The following is a 19736-nucleotide window of genomic DNA, read 5'->3' as shown; positions in this document are numbered from 1 at the left end:
AAAATGCCAATTAAAAATCTTGATAACTCTCTAAATACAACTGGATTGTTCTCCATTATTATTTCAAGGGGTGTGAGCATCACTGGCAAGGCCAGCAATTTTTGCCCAACCCTCAACATGGCTTACTCTGCTATTTCAGACACATTGCTCAGAGTCTGGAGTTCATGGGTAGGCCAGACTGGGCAAGGATACCAGATTTCCTGCCTAAGTGAAGCAAGAATGCAATTGCAGACCTACAAATTAGTCAGTCAATCACAGTTTCATGGTGAAACTAGCTTTCAGTTCCAGATTCCAACGGCTCCCACAGTGAGATTTGAACCTGTGGTCATCAGATTTAAGAGCTCAATGGCATTACCACTGTGCCACTGCCTCTCATTTTTTTAAAATAAAACACAAGTTAAGATTTTGCATCTTTTCTAACCATTTTATGGGCTCTACCAGGAATAGGCCATTCAGCCCTTCGAGTCTACTCCACCATTAACTATGATCATGGCTGATCATCCGACTCAGTCCCCTGTTCCCACTTTTACGTATCTTTTGATACCTTAGCCCCAAAAATTATATCTAATTCATCCTCGAAAACATTCAATGTTTTGGCTTCAACCACTTTCTATGGTAGAGAGTCCCACAGGCGCAGCACACTTAGCTGTGAGGCAGAACAATTTACAGCTCCCTGTTTCTTTCAGTGACTTTATAAAATGGGGAGCAGTGTCAAAGAGAGCAGGGCAGTTCCACTCAATCCCAGCTCTGTGCGAACATACCTGACTCTGGCCTGATGCCCCTGGACCAAAGGAAGAGGAAAATTAGCTCACCCTTACATCTATCCAAAAGTACAGACACGTGGCAGAGTTTACGTTTTGAGTCCAATGATTCTTCTTCACAGTCCTTTTTTGCCCCTGCATTCCAGAGAGCAGTCATACTGGACTCAGTCATAGAGATGTACAGCATAAAAACAGACCCTTCGTCCAACTCATCCATGCCGACCGTGTATCCTAAATTAATCTGGTCCAGTTTGCCAGCAAATGGCCCATATCCTTCTAAACCTTTCTTATTCATATACCCATCCAGATGCCTTTTAAATGTTGTAAGTGTACCAGTCTCCACCACTTCCTCTGGCAGCTCATTCCACACACGCACCACTCTCTGCATGAAAAAGTTGCCCCTTAGGTCCCTTTTAAATCTTTCCCCTCTCACCTTAAAGCTATGCCCTCTAATTTTGGACTCCCATACTCCAGGGAAAAGACCTTGCCTATTCACCCTATGTATGCCCCTCATGATTTTATAAACCTCTATAAGGTTACCCCTCAGCCTCCGACGCTCCAGGGAAAACAGCCCCAGCTTATTCAGTGTCTCCCTATAGCTCAAACCCTCCAACCCTGACAACATCCTTGTAAATCTTTCAAGTTTCACAACATCCTTCCTATAGCAGGGAGACCAGAACTGAACGCAGTATTCCAAAAGTGGCCTAACTAATGTCCTGTACAGCCACAACATGACCTCCCAACTCCTATACTCAATGCACTGACCAATGAAGGCAAGCATACTAAGCGCCTTTTTCACTATCCTGTCTACCTGTGACTCCACTTTCAAGGAACTCTGAACCTGCACTCCAAGGTCTCTTTATTCAGCAACACTCCCCAGGGACCTATCCATCAATTATACAAGTTCTGCCCATTTGAAACATTATATCTGTTTCTTTCACCACAGACATTGCCAGACCTATTGAGATTCTCCAGCATTCTCTATTTATTTCATATCTTCAGCATGCGCAGTATTTTGCTTTACTACAAGGAAGGTCCGACTTCTTTGGTGATGCAATGAACAGTTAAAAAGCTTACCAACAGGCACTGTCTGAGCCTACATGCAGAGAATGGGCATGGGGTACAGTATTGGAGCACGGGTGGAATAAAACCGACAGAGCAGTTAAAATCGGCTTGCTTATTATTCTGGTTCCACTACTTTGAATGAGGAATAAATATTTCAGCTTCTGGCCTCTGTCTAATTTAAAGCATTTGAATAATTAATAAACTTTGTGGGGTTAGCTCCAGCTGCATTCCTTTGCATTAAGTAAATCTGCAATACCATAAGTTGATCATGCAGTCATAGAGCTGTACAGCATGAAAACAGACCCTTCAGTCCAACTTGTCCATGCCGACCAGATATCCTAAATATATAGTTTTGTTTGCCCACATTTGGCCCATATCCCTTCCTATTCATGTACCCCTCCAGATGCCTTTTTAATGTTGTGATTGTACCAGCCTCCACCACTTCCTCTGGCAGCTCATTCCATACACACACCACCCTCTGCGTGAAAATGTTGTCCCTCAGGTCCCTTTTAAATCTTTGCCCTCTCAGCTTAAACCTCTAGTTTTTGACGCTCCCATCCTGGGGAAAAGACCTTGTGTATTCACCCTATCCATGATCCTCATGATTTTATAAACCTCTATAAGGTCACCCCTCAGCCTCCGACACTCCAGGGAAAATAGCCCCAGCTTATTCAGCCTCTCCCTATAACTCAACCCTCCAATCTTTGTAAATCTTTTCCGAACCCTTTCAAGTTTCACAACATCCATCCTATAGCAGGCAGACCAGAATTGCACACAGTATCCTAAAAGATCTTGCAGTTTTCAGTCTAGCAATGTAGTTTCGGTGTTAAAATCACTCCCTCTGATATTAATAACTCATCCAGTATACAGCAGTGGAAAAAGGTAAAATATCAGACAGGAAATTACTGATATTACATAATGCAATTCATTTGCCTGAACTCCCATCTGGTGATAAATGAAGAGAAATTGCTTTTCAATAGCTCCTCTCAGCATCACAGCATCCCACAGATGCACCTCATATTCCACCTTGGGAGCCTACAGCCCGATGGCCTCAACATAGAATTCACCAGTTTTAAAATCTCCCCACCCCTGGCCTCATCCCATGTCCAACCCTCCCTCATCCCTGCCTCCTTGACCTGATAGAACCTGTCCACCTCCCCCCACCAGCACCCAACCGCCCCACTCTTCCCACTGACCAATCCCCACTACCCCTTACCTGCATCCACCTATCACCATCTCACCTACCCTCCCTCAGCTCCACTCCTCTTCCCTCTATTTCCCAGCTCCCTTACCCCTCCCCATTTCTGAAGACGGGTCCTGACCCGAAACGTCAGCTTTCCTGCTCCTCTGGTGCTGCCTGGCCTGCTGTGTTCCTGCAGCTCCTCACTGTGCTGTCTCTGGCACCAGCATCGGCAGTTCTTGCTATCTCCTAATTTACAGCCATTGAAGGTGTGGTTACTGTTACTCCGTGGGGAAACACAGCTGCCAAATAATGCATGGAAAAATCCCACAAGTAGTGTACAATAATGGTCAGCATATTTACAGGTGGTGGTGTGAACTGGGATTGCAATCCCTTTGCAGTCCATTAGTCTGCCCAGTGTTACTGAGCTACACAGAAAGCCACTAGATTGTAAGCTTAATATCTTACTATTTCCTGGTAGAATAATTCCAGTTTGGCTGCCAATACATTAAGATCAAGGTAGGAAGGATGGACTAATTCTTTTCCTTGTCCCACGCCTCCAGCAGTCACAGTAAAGTCTGAATTTAAAAAGCAATGTAATAATGCCAATTATGTATATATCAGACTAGGCTAGCTCAGCATCAGAAACAAGCCAGTCAAGTTCTTTAAGTAACAATTACTTAACTAGTTTAGTGCAAACAACTCCTACAAATCATGCGAAGGTTATTACCAAAAGATTTAAATTGTGTGAATATATATCAGCTGCTCCCTGTGATAAAGTAACAGGGGGCTATGGCCTAGTTGTATTATCGCTAGACTATTAACTAGAGAGCCAGGCAATGTTTGGGGTGTTTGAATCCTGCCCTGGCAGATGGTGGAATTTAAATTCAATAAAACTCTGGAAGTAAGAGGCTAACGATGTCTGTGAAACAATTGTCAATGGTCAGGAAAAACCCACCTGGTTCACTAACGTCTTTTAGGAAAGAAAATTGTTGTCCTTACCTGGTCTGGCCTACCTGTAACTCCAGACCCACAGCACTCTTAACCCCGACCCCCCAGGCAATTAGGAATGGGTAATAAAAGCTGGTCTAGCCACCAACACCCACACCCGTGAATGAATAATAAAAAATAAATGAACAAGCACACAAGCTCCAAGTCTGGGAAAAAGTATAAAAATTCCAAAGAGCATTATCTTAAAAGCAATTTGGCTAAGTGCCAGTTATATTCAGAAAATAAAGTGTTCTAAATGTTGGTCTGTAACCGAAGTCACTTTACACAAAATGTTGGTGCTGGGGTGTCTTTCTGGATCTGTTATAGCTGACTGATGTCACACTTCTGGAGACAGACAACCCCTTCATCTCAGGACCAATCCAGTGAATTTCCGGTGGTGTCCATTCTGAATTCTCCTCTGGGAACCCTTAGTTGTAGTAATTATGTCTTCCAGTAGGTTTCCAGCTCTCACACTTTCATGAGAGAGATTTCAGAGAATGATGAAGAAAGGCAAAGGCTGTTGCTGCAAGCAAGTTCTCTCTCTCACAACCTGTTTTCAAATCCAACACACAAACTGTGACTTCTCTCTGGAGTATTTTATACCCAGTGACTCCAGTTGAGTAGCTTGTGCTCTTTGCAAATGCAACATTTTCTCCGCTGCAAACTGACAACTTTGTTTTGCAAAATGTTTCTTCCAAGGAGTCCAAGGTGAAGGTATGTTTTAATTGATTCTCCTGCAGATTGGGGTGGCAAGGTAGCTCAATGGTTTGCCCTGCTGCCTCACAATTTCCACACCTTCACTTGAGTAACTTTGGTTTCTAGCCAATTGTTACTTCAGGAACCTGACTGTTTTGTTTCTGACACTGAGCTATATACAGTCTGACACCCAGATAAATAACATCACCTCGCTTTTTGAATTCAGACCTTATTACGACAAATGGAGGACTGGGACTAGGTAAGCAATCGACTCACCTAACCCAGTCACAATAGGGGTGAACTGCTCATGGGAAAGAGTGAAGACAGGCAGCATTGAAGGAGGCCAGTCTGCCCATCATATAAGCACTCGATCTTTGCTGCAGTCACTCTCCTGGGAAGGCAGCAATAAATATGATTTGGTTTAGGCTGTTGCTTAACTCCTTCCTGGGATTGCACAACTAATCTGTGTTAACCAGCTTCCAGTTGTTAACAAGCAGTACTTTACAGTAGTCTTAGCCTGGTACAACACTAAGCAAGTGTAGGTTACATGATGACAGTCTCAACAGGGTGATCAAATGTACAATCTTCTATCCCAAAGATGCCACTGCTATCCATTCTATGCCACAGCTAATACACAGATCAAATTGACAGCAAAACAGAAGCAGCAAAATCCAGTTTATGATGTTCACTGGCAATATTTATTCTACAATACAAGCATTATAAATACAGATCATCAACAACTGCTTATTAAAGTGTCATTCTGAACGAACGGCAGCCTTATATTGACAGCGCAAAAATGTACACAAATGTGATTTTCCTTGACGTAAATTAAGCGATAATGGCCAGCCAAACGTGAACTTAAATATCTGACTTCTTAAAAACACAAATACAATATAAATAAAAGGTGAATAAAAAGAGAGTTATTTTGCAGCAACTACAAACAGCACATGGCAATGGGCACATTTAACAATGTCATATACAGTTACACGACGCAAGATTCAGATCTGACCCAGTATGAAATACTGTGGGTGTGAGATGCACAAACGGACACTTCACTGGGATTTCAGGTGAGGAGCAATGTTGCAATCACCCCTCCCCACCCTGTACGCTCTCTCCCTGTACACTCTCCCCACCCTGTACGCTGTCCTCACCCTGTATGCTCTCTCCCCTCCCTGTACGCTCTCTCCCCTCCCTGTACGCTCTCTTCCCTCCCTGTACGCTCTCTCCCCACCCTGTACGCTCTCTTCCCTCCCTGTACGCGCTCTCCCCACCCTGTACGCTATCTCCCTCCCAGTATGCTCTCTCCTCCCTGTACACCCTCTCCTTCCCCGATGTTGGATTCTAATCTGTCATCTTCCAGTTGTGTCTGCAGGACAGCCTATAAGACTTGACAAGCACCCTTACTGTCAGCTCAGGTAAACAACATGGCAAAGGTGAAAGATTGCATTTACGTATTGCCTTTTCTTCCCTAAGGACTTTACAAAGTGCTCCCCAGCCAATGAAGTCCTGCTGTTGTAAGATAGGAAATGTGCCAGTCAATTTAGGCATAGCAAGATCCCGCAAGCCAAGAACATTTTTGTGTGTGTGTGTGTTAGAAAAGCTGCTTGTGGGATAAATATTGGCCAGGTGACTGGGGAAGACTTTGCTTCTTCGAAATAGCTAGCCCCGGAATCATTTACATCCTCCTGTCTGGGCCTCGGTTTAATACCTCAACTGAAAGACAGTGCCTAGGACTACTGCAGCACTCCTCCCAGCACTGCAATGGGTCAGATGCTGCAGGCTCTGGAGTGTTTGGGGTCTTGATCCCCTTGTGCTGCTGAAGATAGATCTGCCGGATTGACTCCAGGTCAGCCCCAGGAACGGCCAACCGGAAAATAAGTCTTTCGAGTCTGATGTGAACCACCTTGCCATTAGGAATGGGTGCCTTGGCGACTGGCAGCATGAGTCTCAGAGAGAGTGTACAGGGAGGGAGAGAGCGTGCAGGCACTGTATAATCCCAGGAGTTTGAAATTCTAGTCACTACAGGCCTGTGGTGCTGGGAGCCCCCTGAGCTGAGGAATGACTGTCGCGAGGCAAGATCGGAATGTATGAGGGGAGAACGTGCTTCAGTTCAATCCTCCTTATACTGTTCTGGTGCCAGTGAGAGAACACACGCTCAGCATCACAACACCAGTGCAGGACACAGAGCACCAACTGGCTTACCCACATGTTGATTGCTGTCCTGGGTCCCCTCTATCACACTCGCTGCCAAGTCACTGAGACAAGAGGCATGAGGAGTTACAGAAAATAGAAATCGAGGTGTGAAAAATTACGAGGGAGGAGGGGAGCCTGTACAGAACATACAGAAAAGATCTGTATCCCCGAGTGGAGAGGTCTATTCCTGGGACAGACACAGATGGAAGCTGATGCCCAAAGGATGAGAGGGCATGTGAGGAAAAGACTTTTCACCCACAGAGGACATGGGTATCTGTAACTGGCTGCTCAGTTTGGTGTTAAAGGGGAAAACCCCCAACTCAAATAAAAGGAATCAGGATCTGCTTCCTGAAGCACGATAATCTACAAGGCTGCGCACCAGGAAGGTGGGTTCAGAGCAGGCAACTAGTTCTTTGATATACCCATGCACTTGTGGTGGGCTGAATGGCCTTTTTCTTTGCCATAACTTTTCTACGGTTCTTAAATCAAAGGAAGGGGCTCTTCCTTAAGGAAGAGGCATATACACCGACAAATTAGCTGGTAATAAATTGTTTGGCCACCATCTCCAATGGGAGAGGAGTAGAGAGTGGGATGGGTAATATGTTTGGGATGGGACAGCACAGGAGCAGGAGGGTGATGTTTAGCCTCTCAGGCCTGTTCTGCTAGCCCGTTGCAATGGTCGTTGTATCATTTCTTCGACTTAGCCACTTTAGCTCCACGTTAATTAAGTAAACGAGAAAAACATCAAAGACTTGAAAGGAATGGCAAGCCCCCTGAAGGGTTGGAGATCCTTGAGAATTCTCTCTCATTAGCAAGAGGGCCCTCGGAGAATAAAAGAGGCTTTGGACGGCACATAGTGTGGGCAATACATTACAAATTCCGGAAAACTGGAATATTAAATAACATTTGCTGGAAATGCTCAGATCCAGCAGTGCTCTAACCTGCTGAGTACTTTTAGCACTTTTTGTCTGTCTATACATCCCTAATTGCCCCGGAGAAAGTGGTGAGGAGCAAGCTGAACTGCTGTAGTCCATGGGATGCAGAAACATTCACAGCATCTGCTCACAGTTAGGGAGGGAGTTCCAGGATAATAAAGAAATGGCGATATGTTTCTACGTCAGGATGGTGAGTGGTTTGGAAGGGAACTTGGCAGGGGGTGGTTGTTCCCATGTATCTGCTGCCCTCGTCCTTCTGAGTGGAAGTGGCCGTGGGTTTGGAAGGCGCTGGCTGAGGATCTTAGGTGAATTTCTGCAGTGCATCTTGTAGATAGTACACACTGCTGCTACTGAGTGTTGGTGGTGGATGAATTGGGATCACATGGTCTTCTTGATCAGTATGGATAGCCAATGAAAATGACAAAAACTGGGGTAGATGGAGATGCCATGAGGGAGGTAGGGCATCCATTTGAAACGTGAGGGTAAAAGAACTCCTGGGATGACCATGCAGCTAGTCTCCTTCGTTCCCCATCCCCATTTCTCATTTCTCTAATTTCACTTTCACTTTGTTTTTGTGTAATGCACCTTCTTCTATACATTCTACTCTGAACAAATAATGATTCCATTCTTCCGTCCCTCTATTCAATGTTATCCAGCTTGGGGGTGGGAGCTGTATTGAGCACTGTCTGGTTGAAAATCTCTGCCAAGGCCAATCAGGACAAACAGCTCATGGGACTGGACACTGTCGGTTCAACGTCAAAGTGGATTCTGACGCGGTCGCATCAGCCACAGGATGGGTGGATCAGCTGACCCCTACAACAACAACTGGCATCGCAATAGCATCGTTCATGTAGAAATGTTCCAGGGTGATTGACAGGATAGTGACTGACACACCGAGTCAAGATGGGGCAGGTGCCGGTGTCGGACTGGGGTGGACAAAGTCAGAGGTCACACGACACCAGATTATAGTCCAACAGGTTTATTTAAAATCACAAGCTTTCGGAGTGCAGCTCCTTCGTCAGGTGGACGATAACCTGGTGTTGTGTGATTTCTGACACTGAGTCAAGGAGGAGACACCAGGATAAGTATCCATGGCATCACTGTGGCACTTTCAGCCTGTCTGTCCTTGTGTGAGAACTCTGTCCCGGCAATACATTAGGACTTAGGGCTTCAGCTCAATTACTGATTACATCAAAAATAATGGGGTTAGTTTGGAGAACTCTTCATTCAAACCAGCAAAGGCACATTGGGCTGAATGGCCTCCTTACGTGCTGGAAGATTGCCCATTTGAATCGAGTGGGTGTAGGTGAAATATTTCTTCCAAAATCTGCATTCAGAGTTCCTGTGGGTAAAAGGCTCATTTCAAGTCTCAGAAATTAAACGTTCAAAGTTCTGAGACAAGAAACAGCAAACTACATGAGGTCCGACGTCAAGGAGCCAACAGAACAGTAGGCTTGGAATCTGATGCGATAATTCAATTTATACAGCCACTTGAAGATGGAGAAAGTGTCCCTGGACGCTATGTAATGCAATTTGTTTACCAATGCAACTATTAAACTGCAGCCTGGGGGCCTTAATAACATCCAAGTGACAAATGTTATCTTCACGGTGGAAACATCTACCTTAAGACCACACTATTTACTAAAAACACTTCCAAAAAAGCAGCACCTGTTAAGAGACTGGCATCAAAAACGCACATTAAAAGTTTAATTTCGCGGTAAGTCAGGGCAGGTCACAAGCTGGAGATCAGGAGCGAAGTGTGCACGTGTGTGTCACCATAGTCTTATTGGACCATAAGGCTGCTTTCTTATTAGAGAGATGATTGGTGGTGATTTAACCTGAGGGCCACCATAGCTCAGGCAATGGGAGAGGTTTGGTGATGGGAATTGAACCCACCTTTGTTGGCATCGCTCTACAAAACCAACCTTCCATCCAACTGAGCTAAACTGTCCCCCACGGAAGTGAGGTAACATTCAGACAGATTTCACAGAGAAGCTTCACAGAACGAGTGACTAAATCTTGGAGTATTCTTTCTAAGCCGAATGGCAGAGGGAACCTTGTTAAAGAAGCAACGGCCTGGATACAGGCGAAACTCAAAATGGACGGAAACACGTCGACTTCAACAGAAAAGTAATGGTGTAAGACGGGGCCCCAGCCAATACCTGCCCATCCCACCCACCCTCTCAATATTGGAACTTTCACCCAAGTAGTGACTGCAAGTTTGTTTTTTTGCTTAGGTGGGTGAATGAAGGTGGATCAAAATGGGTGCCCTTGTTGACCTGTCCATCCCAGTCAGTGCCTGGTTGCCTCTTTTAGTAGGAACGCCACCCTCTTACTCTCAGATAAAACTACAGGGACATCCCAACACAGTGTCCAAAGTCCTTGAGTCTGGCTTCAGTCTGTCCCTGACCATAAATGAACATATGGATCTGCTTACGGTCATTCGTGTCTCTCACCAGCAGAACCTGACCTCTAATTGTCCTGGAGCTCCCTCACTATTGACCTCACTCACACTGAACTGCAATGGCCCTCCACTTTCAATAAAAAACCGTAAAACACAGGAGCAGAGGCAGGCCATTCAGCCCACTGTGCACTTTGTAGATGGTACATACCGCTGCTCTGATTCTTCAAATCCCTCCATCTCCAACGCAAGGCTCCCTCAATCCCGAGGGGCTGCCTTAGGGTGGGGAGCAGGAGAGGACACATCCCCCGAAGTGACAACTTGGGGTTCAGGGAGCAAGCTAATGGCCTCGGACGTATCCCAGTAACAATGGTTGGTTTTGGATCTTGGAGGGTAACGTAAGAAAAATATTTCTCAGTCGGGGTTGGAAAAGTAAGTCATTTACTCACAAGTTAACCCTTGTGCTTCATAAATATAGATTCTTTTTCTCTTACTGTCGAGATACTTTTTTCTCTTTTTTTTACATAATTATATTGTAAACTCTTCCGACTCTTCCCAGCCATTCTCGAACAGCTTGCCGAACACGGACATCGGTGACGTGGCACGTGAGTTGGCTGATACTCGGGTAGACGGAGGGCTGCAAGGCAGTGAACATCTGATCTGGCAACTGCTGGATTTGGTTGAGGACTGTTAGGATCATGTTGGTCCAGGCCTAGGGCAGAAAAGCCATTTTAGTCAGTCAGCCAACAACGACGGCTTGCATTTGTATAGCACCTTTAACCGCTCACCGAGCTCCCTCAGGACACAGGAACAGGAATAGGCCCTCAGCCCTTCCGGGCCAGCTCTGCCATTCCATTAGGTCATGGCTGCTCTTCACAGGAATACCGTCAAAATATTGACACCGAGCCACAATTTGGGGCCAGTGAATCAAAGGAGTTTAAATAGGGGTGAGAGAGAGAGAGAGATAGAAGCTGAGAGAGGATGTTTCAGAGCTTAAGCCTCAGGCAATTGAAGGCACAACCACCCATGGGGGAACAATGAAAATCAGGGATGTGCAGGAGGCCAGAATTGGAGGAGTGTGAGGCAAACAGCTTGAGTCATAGAGTCATACAGCACGGAGATAGACCGCTCAGTGTAACCAGTCCATGCCAAACATAAGCTCAAACTAAACTGGTCCCAGCCTGGTCCTGGCCCGTATCCCTCCAAGTTAAATAAAAAATTAATTTATGGGACATGGGCGTTGCTGGCTGGGTCAGCATTTATTGCCCCTTCCCTAGTTGCGCTTGAGAGGGTGGTGAGCTGCAGTTTTAAACCATTAGGGAGGGAATTCCAGGATTTTGACCCAGCGACAGCGAAGGATTGGTGATATATTTCCAAGTTAGGATGGTGAGTGGCTTTGAGGGGAACCTTGCAGGGTGTGGTGTTCCCAAGTTTCTGAAGCCCTTGTCCTCCTGATGTTCTGCAGTGCACTTTGTAGATGGTACACAGCGCTGCTGCTGACATAATATTCAAGGCTGTGGACCAAGTTCTGGGACGTGGGACTAGTGTAGATTTAGCAGCACAGTATCGATGGGCCAAAAGACCTCTTCTGTACTGTATGATTCCATGACACTGAGCGTCAGTGGTGGAGGAAATGGGCACTTGTGGAGATAGTGCCAAACAAGTGGGTGCTGCTTTGTCCTGGATGGTACTGGTACAACGTAAAATAATCTTTTAAGGGTTGTGGGGCAGAGGGGGCTCTGGTGGAAGATCAGCAGAATTCCAGGAGGATTTCCTTATTGTCCATCCCTGGTAGTCCCAAGAAGGTGGTGGTTGCTGAGTGATTGCTTTTAAAGAAGAAAGGATTGCTACGTCACTTCAGGAGGTGTCAGGATTCAAGAATGTAACCTGGGAGGAGACAGTCCTGAAGGGCAGATAGGGGCCCTGTTGGGTTTTGTACAACAATCCATCAGATCCACTGTTGTGTTGGCAATCCAGCAACAACCAGACGCCAGGCTGGGATCTATGCGTCGAATGCAATAATCAGGGGTTGCTTTGTTCACCTCTCTGCGAGCATTACAGGGAATAGGAGCAGGAGTAGACCCTTTGACCCATTAAGCCTGCTCTGTCATTCTACCTCATGATTTTAGTCTTCAACTCCACTCCCCTGCCATCCACCACCAACCCACCCTCCCACTCTCGCTCATTGCTGTTGATTCCCTGAAAGGAGAATCTGTCTATCCCGCCCTTACCCAAGTTCGATTCCACCCTCGGGTGACTGTCTGCGTGGAGTTTGCACATTCTCCCCGTGTCTGCGTGGGTTTCCTCTGGGTGCTTTGTTTTCCCTCCCACAGTCCAAAGATGTGCAGGTTGGGTGGATCGGCCGTGCTAAATTGCCCCATAGTGTCCAAGGATGTGTAGGTTAGCCACGGGAAATGTGGGATTATGGGCATAGAGAGGGGTCTGGGTCTGGGAGGGATGCTTTTCAGAGGGTTTGGTGTGAACTCTATGGGCCAAATGGCCTGTTTCCACATTCTACATTGATTTTTATATATAAACAGAGCATTCACAATCTCTGGGATACAGAATTCCAAATGTCAACAACCCTTTGACTGAAGTAATTCCTCCTCATCTCAATCTCAACTGATCCGCCCTTTATCCTGAGATTGTGCCCCTATGTTATTGATGCCTTGACCAGCTGGTACAATCTCTCAGCATCTCCTCTATCGAGCTTCATCAGAATCATGTCATTGAAACATATACGATTCTCAGGGGTAGATGCAGAAAGGTTGCTTCCCTTGTGGGAAAGTCTAAGACCAGAGGGTATGGTCTAAGAATGAGGGGTTGTAATAATAAAGACTCAGAAGTGGAGGGATTTCATCTCACAGAGGTTTGCAAAACTCTGGAATTCTTTAACACAGAGGCCTGATCATCAAGCATTTTTAAGCTTGAGATAGTTTTTTTTAATCGGGAAGGAAATCAAAGGTTATGGGGAAAAGGCAGGGAAGTGGAGTTGAGGATATCAGATCTCACTGAATGGTGTAGCAGGATCAATGGGCCGAATGGCATAAGTCTGCCTTAGTCATGTATGTTTCAATGAGATCACCTTTCATTCTTTTAACCTCCAGAGAGTATGGTCCCAGTTTATTCAGCTCCTCATCTCAGGGACCAATCTAGTGAATTTTCATTGTACTGCCTCCAATACAAATATATCCGTTCTTCAATATGGCGACTAAAACTACAATAGGAGCTTTCGAAAGAGAACTGGATAAGGACTCAAAGGAGAAAGAAGTGAAGTGACCTGGAGAAAGAGCAGAAGGAGTGGGACAAGCGCTTTGAGATAGCCCGAGTGGACCGGCTGGGCTGAATGGCCTCCTCCTGTACCGTACTGTTCGCGGATTGTGTGAAATGTGGCTTTCGGCATTCAGAGAGAAACGTACCTGCATCTGGGCCTCAGTGTCACGCACAGAGACGCTGTGGGAGCTGACTGTGGATCCAGAACGAGATCGTTTCTCCAATCTGAGCAGCTCGGGGCCTGCACTCAGCGAATGCCGCATCTGGGTCTGGTCCAGCAGCTGCTGAGGCCTCTGGAGAGGGGAATCTGGGCATCTCCCCAGTGCCACCTCCCCCTTCTCTGCTTTCCCCTCCTTGACTAAAGTGGCCAGGTTATGCTGCTGCTTGCGCTTCTTGTACTCGAAGACGAGTTTGTTGATGGTTTTGTCGGTGGCGATGGTGTAGATCTTGTTACCGGCACTCTCCCACCACTCCTTCTTCCGGCCTTGCTCCTTCTTCTCCACGTTGGGGCTCAAGGGGGCACTGCTGGGCCCTTTGGGCTTCCCATCTTCCAGCTCTTTTACGTGGCTCCTGGAGCCCTCTTCTGAAGGGGTATCTTTGCCTGACATGCCCCCAGTGGATGGGGTGGATCCCTCAGAATAGCAGGAGGGCAGGAAGAAGAGAGGGTCACCCCTCAGCGCCAGGGGTTCCTCTGCCAAGCACTCCAGGTCAAGGTGAAGCTGGATGTAGTTGTTACAGAGCTCCAGGCACACCTTGTGCAACCTCTTTACTAACCAGACCCAGTCCACGTTGCTGATTGGCTGGATGCTGAGAGAAGGCACCCTCGCTCGCCACTGCCTCTTCTCCTTTCCCCTGGGAGGGCTGACCTGGGCTGTCTCCTCAAAGATGTCCTCATCTTCCGAGGAACACTGCTGGGAAGAATCCGAGCTCAGCTCCTCCTCCTCATACAGGATCTTCTTGACCTGTTCGGCCGTTATGTTCTCCTGGTTGGTCATAATGGCAGACACCAAAGCCTGGAAATAAATGTTGAAGCTCATTGCCGACTGGCGGTAGAGATTGGCAGCCCCTCCCACTCCCGAGACTTTCATCAGTAGGTACTTCAGGCCAGGCCTCGTATCAAACTCCCTGGCCGTTCGGTAAGACTCCAGCAGCAGATCAAAGATGACGGCCAAGTTCTGCATGGAGATGTACCTAAGGAAGCTGGCTGGCCTGGTCTCTCCAAAGCTGACAGTCCGGTCTGAAGCCTCGCTTGGTGTAGGGCCTTTGACAAACTCTTCGAGCAGGACATCGTAGAGATTTTGAAGTAACACCTGGTGGGACAACAAGCTCACCACTATTGTCCGGAATGGGATCCTGTGAATCAAAAGACAAATGATTTAGCCGGCAGGGCACACAGAGTAACAAATACAAGTGAAAGTGTGCATTTTTTTAATCCTCTCTTGTCCCCAATTATACCTAATTGAGAAGGTGTTGATGAGCTGCCTCCATATACCACTCCACTCCTTTGGGTGTACATACGCCAACAGCACTGTCAGGGAGGAAGTTCCAAGGCTTTTGATCCAGTGATATTAAAGGAATGGGAATATTTCTAAGTCAGGACAGTGAGTGACTTGAAATGGAATCTGCAGGTAGTATCTGCTGCCCTTGTCCTTCTAGAAGAAAGAAGTGCAGGTTTGGGATGTGCGTGCAAATGCATGTTTAAGTCCATCTATGTGTGTGTATGTGTGTATGACTGCGTGTTTGAGTGTTGGGGCAGTTGTGCGTCTGTTTAAGGCTATGTGTTTGGCAGTGTACAAAGGTTTCTGTATGCAAGTGTGTGACAGCTGCATGTTTGCCAGTACACAGGTGTGCATGTGTGAGTTGTGTGTTTGTGAGACTGCGTGTTCGTGTGTGCTTGAGAGTTTGTGAGGACAGTGGCCGAAGGTGGACTTTTTGAGAAGCTGATGCTGATGCCAATTTTCAGAGGGAAATGGATAGTACATGAGGAGAGTAAGCAATTACAGAGGCAGTCAGCATGGAGACCAGGAAAGGAATGACAGCAATGGGCTTCAATATTTAAATAATTAAATGTAAAATATAATTAAATGTGAGAGGAACACTTCTGTGAAAATCACAGATTGTGCTGTTCACTCTATTGCATTGATAAAGCAGTTTGAACATGTTATAATATTAAAAGCTTTGTAAATGAAAATTGTTGGTATGTGGCATATCAGTGGGTTGATGGGATAACTCTTTCAGAGGTTCACAGTCCTTCCTATCCTATGGGCACACATGCAGCCAGCACTGAAATAAACTTTGCATTTATATAGTGCTTTTGATGGCAACTGGATTCAGGCACTCATCCTGTGGGTTTAGGAGAAAGAACTGCAGCTTTCCCCAGTCCACTTCAGAAATGCAACTCTCTTCAAGGCAGGGGATAACATGTGCAGCGGAAATTATTGAGGTTTTTCCCTCTTAATTATAGCAGGGAAAGTCCTGACCTACATTCTTCTGATTCGGTCAGTTCCTGTGAAAGAGGAAATGCTGCCAGAGACGTTCCAGGGGAAATTTCTGACATGGTCTTTGCTCTCAATCCAAGAAAGATGAGGAGAACAACACTAGGAACTGTTCATTACGTCCAACAATGTGACCAAAGCATTTGGTTGGGTAAATTGCCAGGCTATTATGGATTGTTCTAGAGGGATTTGAATCTGTAAGAAACTTCATCACATTCTTGTAACTGCAGCCTGATGGTAGTACTGCAAGTGGGAATTCTGAAGCAGACAATTTTGATATCTGACTGATGTCAAGCAAAACTGTATGATAGGTTCCCCTACTAATTACAGTCTACCTATCAGCGGTTATTCACCTCATCAAAGATCAAAAGTCCTCTGCTGTGACTATTTAATCCTGTCCAAATGAAAAACACTTTAACTTCAGTCACTTTAATACCGAAGTTAAATTGTCCACCATTAACGCGGAAGACCTACAGTAGACAGGAGGCTGCAGTGTCATTTCCACTTGCACCAAGTTTGTAAGCCCCTCTCAATCTCTTTAATTTTGCATCTGAAAGACTTGGTTCAGTCCTTGGATGTTGCCAAACAAAACTCATATCAAACCAGACCTGGTCAGTCACCTCCTGTGTCGTAGAGACTCTGGAATATGTTGAGCCTTTCCCACACCTTGGCAGTCACTTCTCTCAAAAGGCCACAAATGACAAGGAGATCAGGCAAGGGATGCGTTTTGCCAACAATGTTCTACAGGTTACAGGAGCGACTTATTCATAACAAAGACCGCCACATACAGCAATATACAGAGCAACAGTCAGCACCACAGTGCTGCACTGCAATGAGCCCTGGATTGTGTACCAGTGACACAGACAGTGTTAGAGAAACTCCACCAGCAATGCATACACTGCATTCTCCAGATTCAATGGGAGAACCATTGAACAAATGCTAATGTCCTTCTTGAAGCCAGCTTCACAAGCGTCCTGGCAAAACTCTTGTAAAACAAACTATGATGGATTCGAACCTGTGTCTGAATGGCCCTGAAATGCCCACTCCCACCCAGGTCCTGTTTCCTCATCCCTGCAATGGCTCTCTGAAACTCTCCTGGATGCCTGATTGTATTGACAACAGTGACTGGGAGCAGCTCATGACCACTTGTTCAAAATGGCGACACCTTGTCCATCAAGCTGATTCACCCTTTGAGTCCACACACCAGAAAGATGAGACAGAGGAACAGCAGTGAAGGAAGGAAATGGGAAAAAAAAATCCTGCACTCCAGAGAGAAAGAGAGAGACACTACCTCATGGGACATACTCCCATGGTACCCAAAGATCTGTGTGTCGAGAATCAGACTGATCGCTCACATGAAGACCCACAGCAGCAACTCATAAATTTGAGGAGACATCATCCTCAAATCGAGGGACAGCCGCTAGTGACTAGATAGTCTCTTTCTCTGTGATACTGATTGAGGGGTAAATATTGGCCTGGACCCCAGGTACCCCTCCCCTGTTCTTTGCATGGTGTCTCAGGATCTTGCACATTCGCTTGAGCAGGCTTGTGGGCCTCAGTTTGAGATCTGAACTGAAATGCAGCACCTCCAACACTGCAGCGCTCCTCTGGTACTGGAGAGACAGCCTCGGTTTTAGTGCTAGAGTCTTGGGGCTGCAATCTGAATTGAGAGCCTTCTGTGACAGAAGCCAGAACTATACTCGACAACAACACACCAAGAATTCATTGCTCTCCACCTCTCCAGGAACCATTCCATTCATACTGATTTATTTTCTTCTCAAAAATCTGCACCCACCGTACAAGTTAATTTGGCAAGACCTCTCAAACCACCAATTGAATGTCAACTTGGGTGTGTATCGAAACGCATCAAAAGTCAACAAAGGAACAAAATACTATCAAGATGTGTGGCTTTTACTTTCTCTGGTGTACGTCTGAAATCTGTGTCCCTTTCCCTATCCACCTCAGTGCGTTTTGTATTGAACACAAGATGAGTACAAACAGAAAGAATGGAGCAGCCTGTGACTGACTAACATAGAAACAGGAAGCAGGAGTCTGCTCTGTCAAACAATAGGCTGATCCTTTTTTTACTCCAAACTGCAGGAAGACCATGACCCAACGTAATGAAAATGGAACGCTTACCCTATTTTCCTGTTCGACAGTCAAGCGTGGAGAGAAAGAAGCAAGAGGAGGAAAGTTAGTGCAGTCTAAACTGGAGGAATATTTAACACCAACAAGAAGGTTAAACTCTGATTGACATGAGGAAAGATTGAACACAGGGTGCTACAGGAGGATTAAACCCTGGGGACTAGGAGAAGGACGTAATACTGGACTCTAGGAGGAAAATCAAGTACTAAAGGTTGGAGAAAAAGTACAAACTGAATCAGGGAAAAAGCCTAGTATTTGACACCAAAAGATGACTAAACACTACTTGATATTATTTAGCACCATTGCAAATGTGGTGTATGTCAGAAGAAAACAGTAATCATCCTTTCTAATTTGGATCTCTTCTGGTTTAAATACAGATTAGCAATGAAATAATTGAAGGATGTAGCTTAGAATAAATGGTTGAGACAGGACAGAGAAAACAGCAATAATAACAATTAAAACACAATTACATAATTATATAAAATTAGATACTACATTAAAATTACCTTATATACAAGTATAATAATACAATGTGATATAATTTTAAATGTAATTAGAAATCAAAAATTCCTATTTGGATGAAATATTTATTGTTGTCACATGTACCTAAATACAACAAAAGGTTTTGTTTATAGAATAGAATCCCTACAGCATGGAAGCAGGCCATTCGGTCCATACCAACCCTCCAAACAGCATTGCAACCAGACCCACCCTATCCCTGCACCCCGCCATGGCTAACCCATCCCTGGACACTATGGATAATTTAGCACGGCCAATCCACCCAACCTAGGCATCTTTGTGGGAGGAAACCTGCACAGACAGTTGCCCAAGACTGGAATCAAACCCAGGACCCCAGCACTGTGAGACAGCAGTGCTAACCACTGTACCACCATACCATACAAGCAGGTCATACCTTATAAAGCACATTAGGGTAACAGAACATTGCGAAGTATACAATGTTACAACTGCAGAGAAGGTGCACAGAGAATGAGATCAACATTAAATTTAAAATTTGCGAGGCCCATTCAGAAAGACATGGGAAATTAGAAGAGTTTAAATTATTATTATGACGATTCTCAAAATCATCTAGTTCATGGCTCACATTATTACTTTAACTTAGAGATTTATTTGAAGGAGTATAATGTTTAGATTGGAGGTTAAAGCATGAAATGTCGGATAAACAGAAACACTTGGGCCTGAATTTGCATTAAGACAGGGAGAGTGCAGTCAGAATGGCCTGAAACTGGACATGCCAGCCCCAACCACAAGCCTCACCATTTTCACAGCACGATGAGCAGGAGTGGGTTACTGTTGTAATAAGCACATCTGTGGTTCAGAGGCTATCTAAATGTTAAGGTGCATCTTTAAGGCGTCTTTAGTCAGATCCAATTTTTAGTAGTGGCAAGTTCAAAGCTTGACTAATGAGCTTTAGAAGTATCAGGAGAAGCTATAAACTTGACAGAGTATTTTTTTTAAGAAGAAGGGAACCCATTTGGAAGATATCCTTCAGATATGGTCCTGGGACACCTTCCGAATTGGTGAAAGTCAGTGTGAATGTGCATACAAGGTGAATAAAAGCACTGGGACTATCAAGGGAACTAT

The 19736-nt window shown here is 45.5% G+C and overlaps 1 protein-coding gene across 2 annotated transcripts in view; it reads right to left on the bottom strand.

Annotated features, from left to right (window-relative positions):
- Window positions 1–5367: 5367 nt before the first annotated feature.
- Window positions 5368–19736, bottom strand: part of arfgef3 (ARFGEF family member 3) — a 152118-nt gene continuing 137749 nt past the window's right edge. For both annotated transcript variants that reach the window (XM_048601100.1, XM_048601101.1), the window contains 2 exons: window positions 13641–14847; window positions 5368–10933 (listed from right to left, as the gene is read on the bottom strand). In XM_048601100.1, coding sequence (XP_048457057.1) covers window positions 10742–10933; window positions 13641–14847 — 1399 coding nt within the window. In that variant the 3' untranslated portion in view covers window positions 5368–10741. The remainder of the gene's footprint in view (window positions 10934–13640; window positions 14848–19736) is intronic.

This window comes from Rhincodon typus, chromosome 9 (assembly GCF_021869965.1).
Source record: "Rhincodon typus isolate 14 chromosome 9, sRhiTyp1.1, whole genome shotgun sequence".
NCBI lineage: Eukaryota > Metazoa > Chordata > Chondrichthyes > Orectolobiformes > Rhincodontidae > Rhincodon > Rhincodon typus.
The sequence above is the reverse complement of the archived record's forward strand: the minus strand, read 5'-3'. Positions and strand labels throughout refer to the sequence as shown.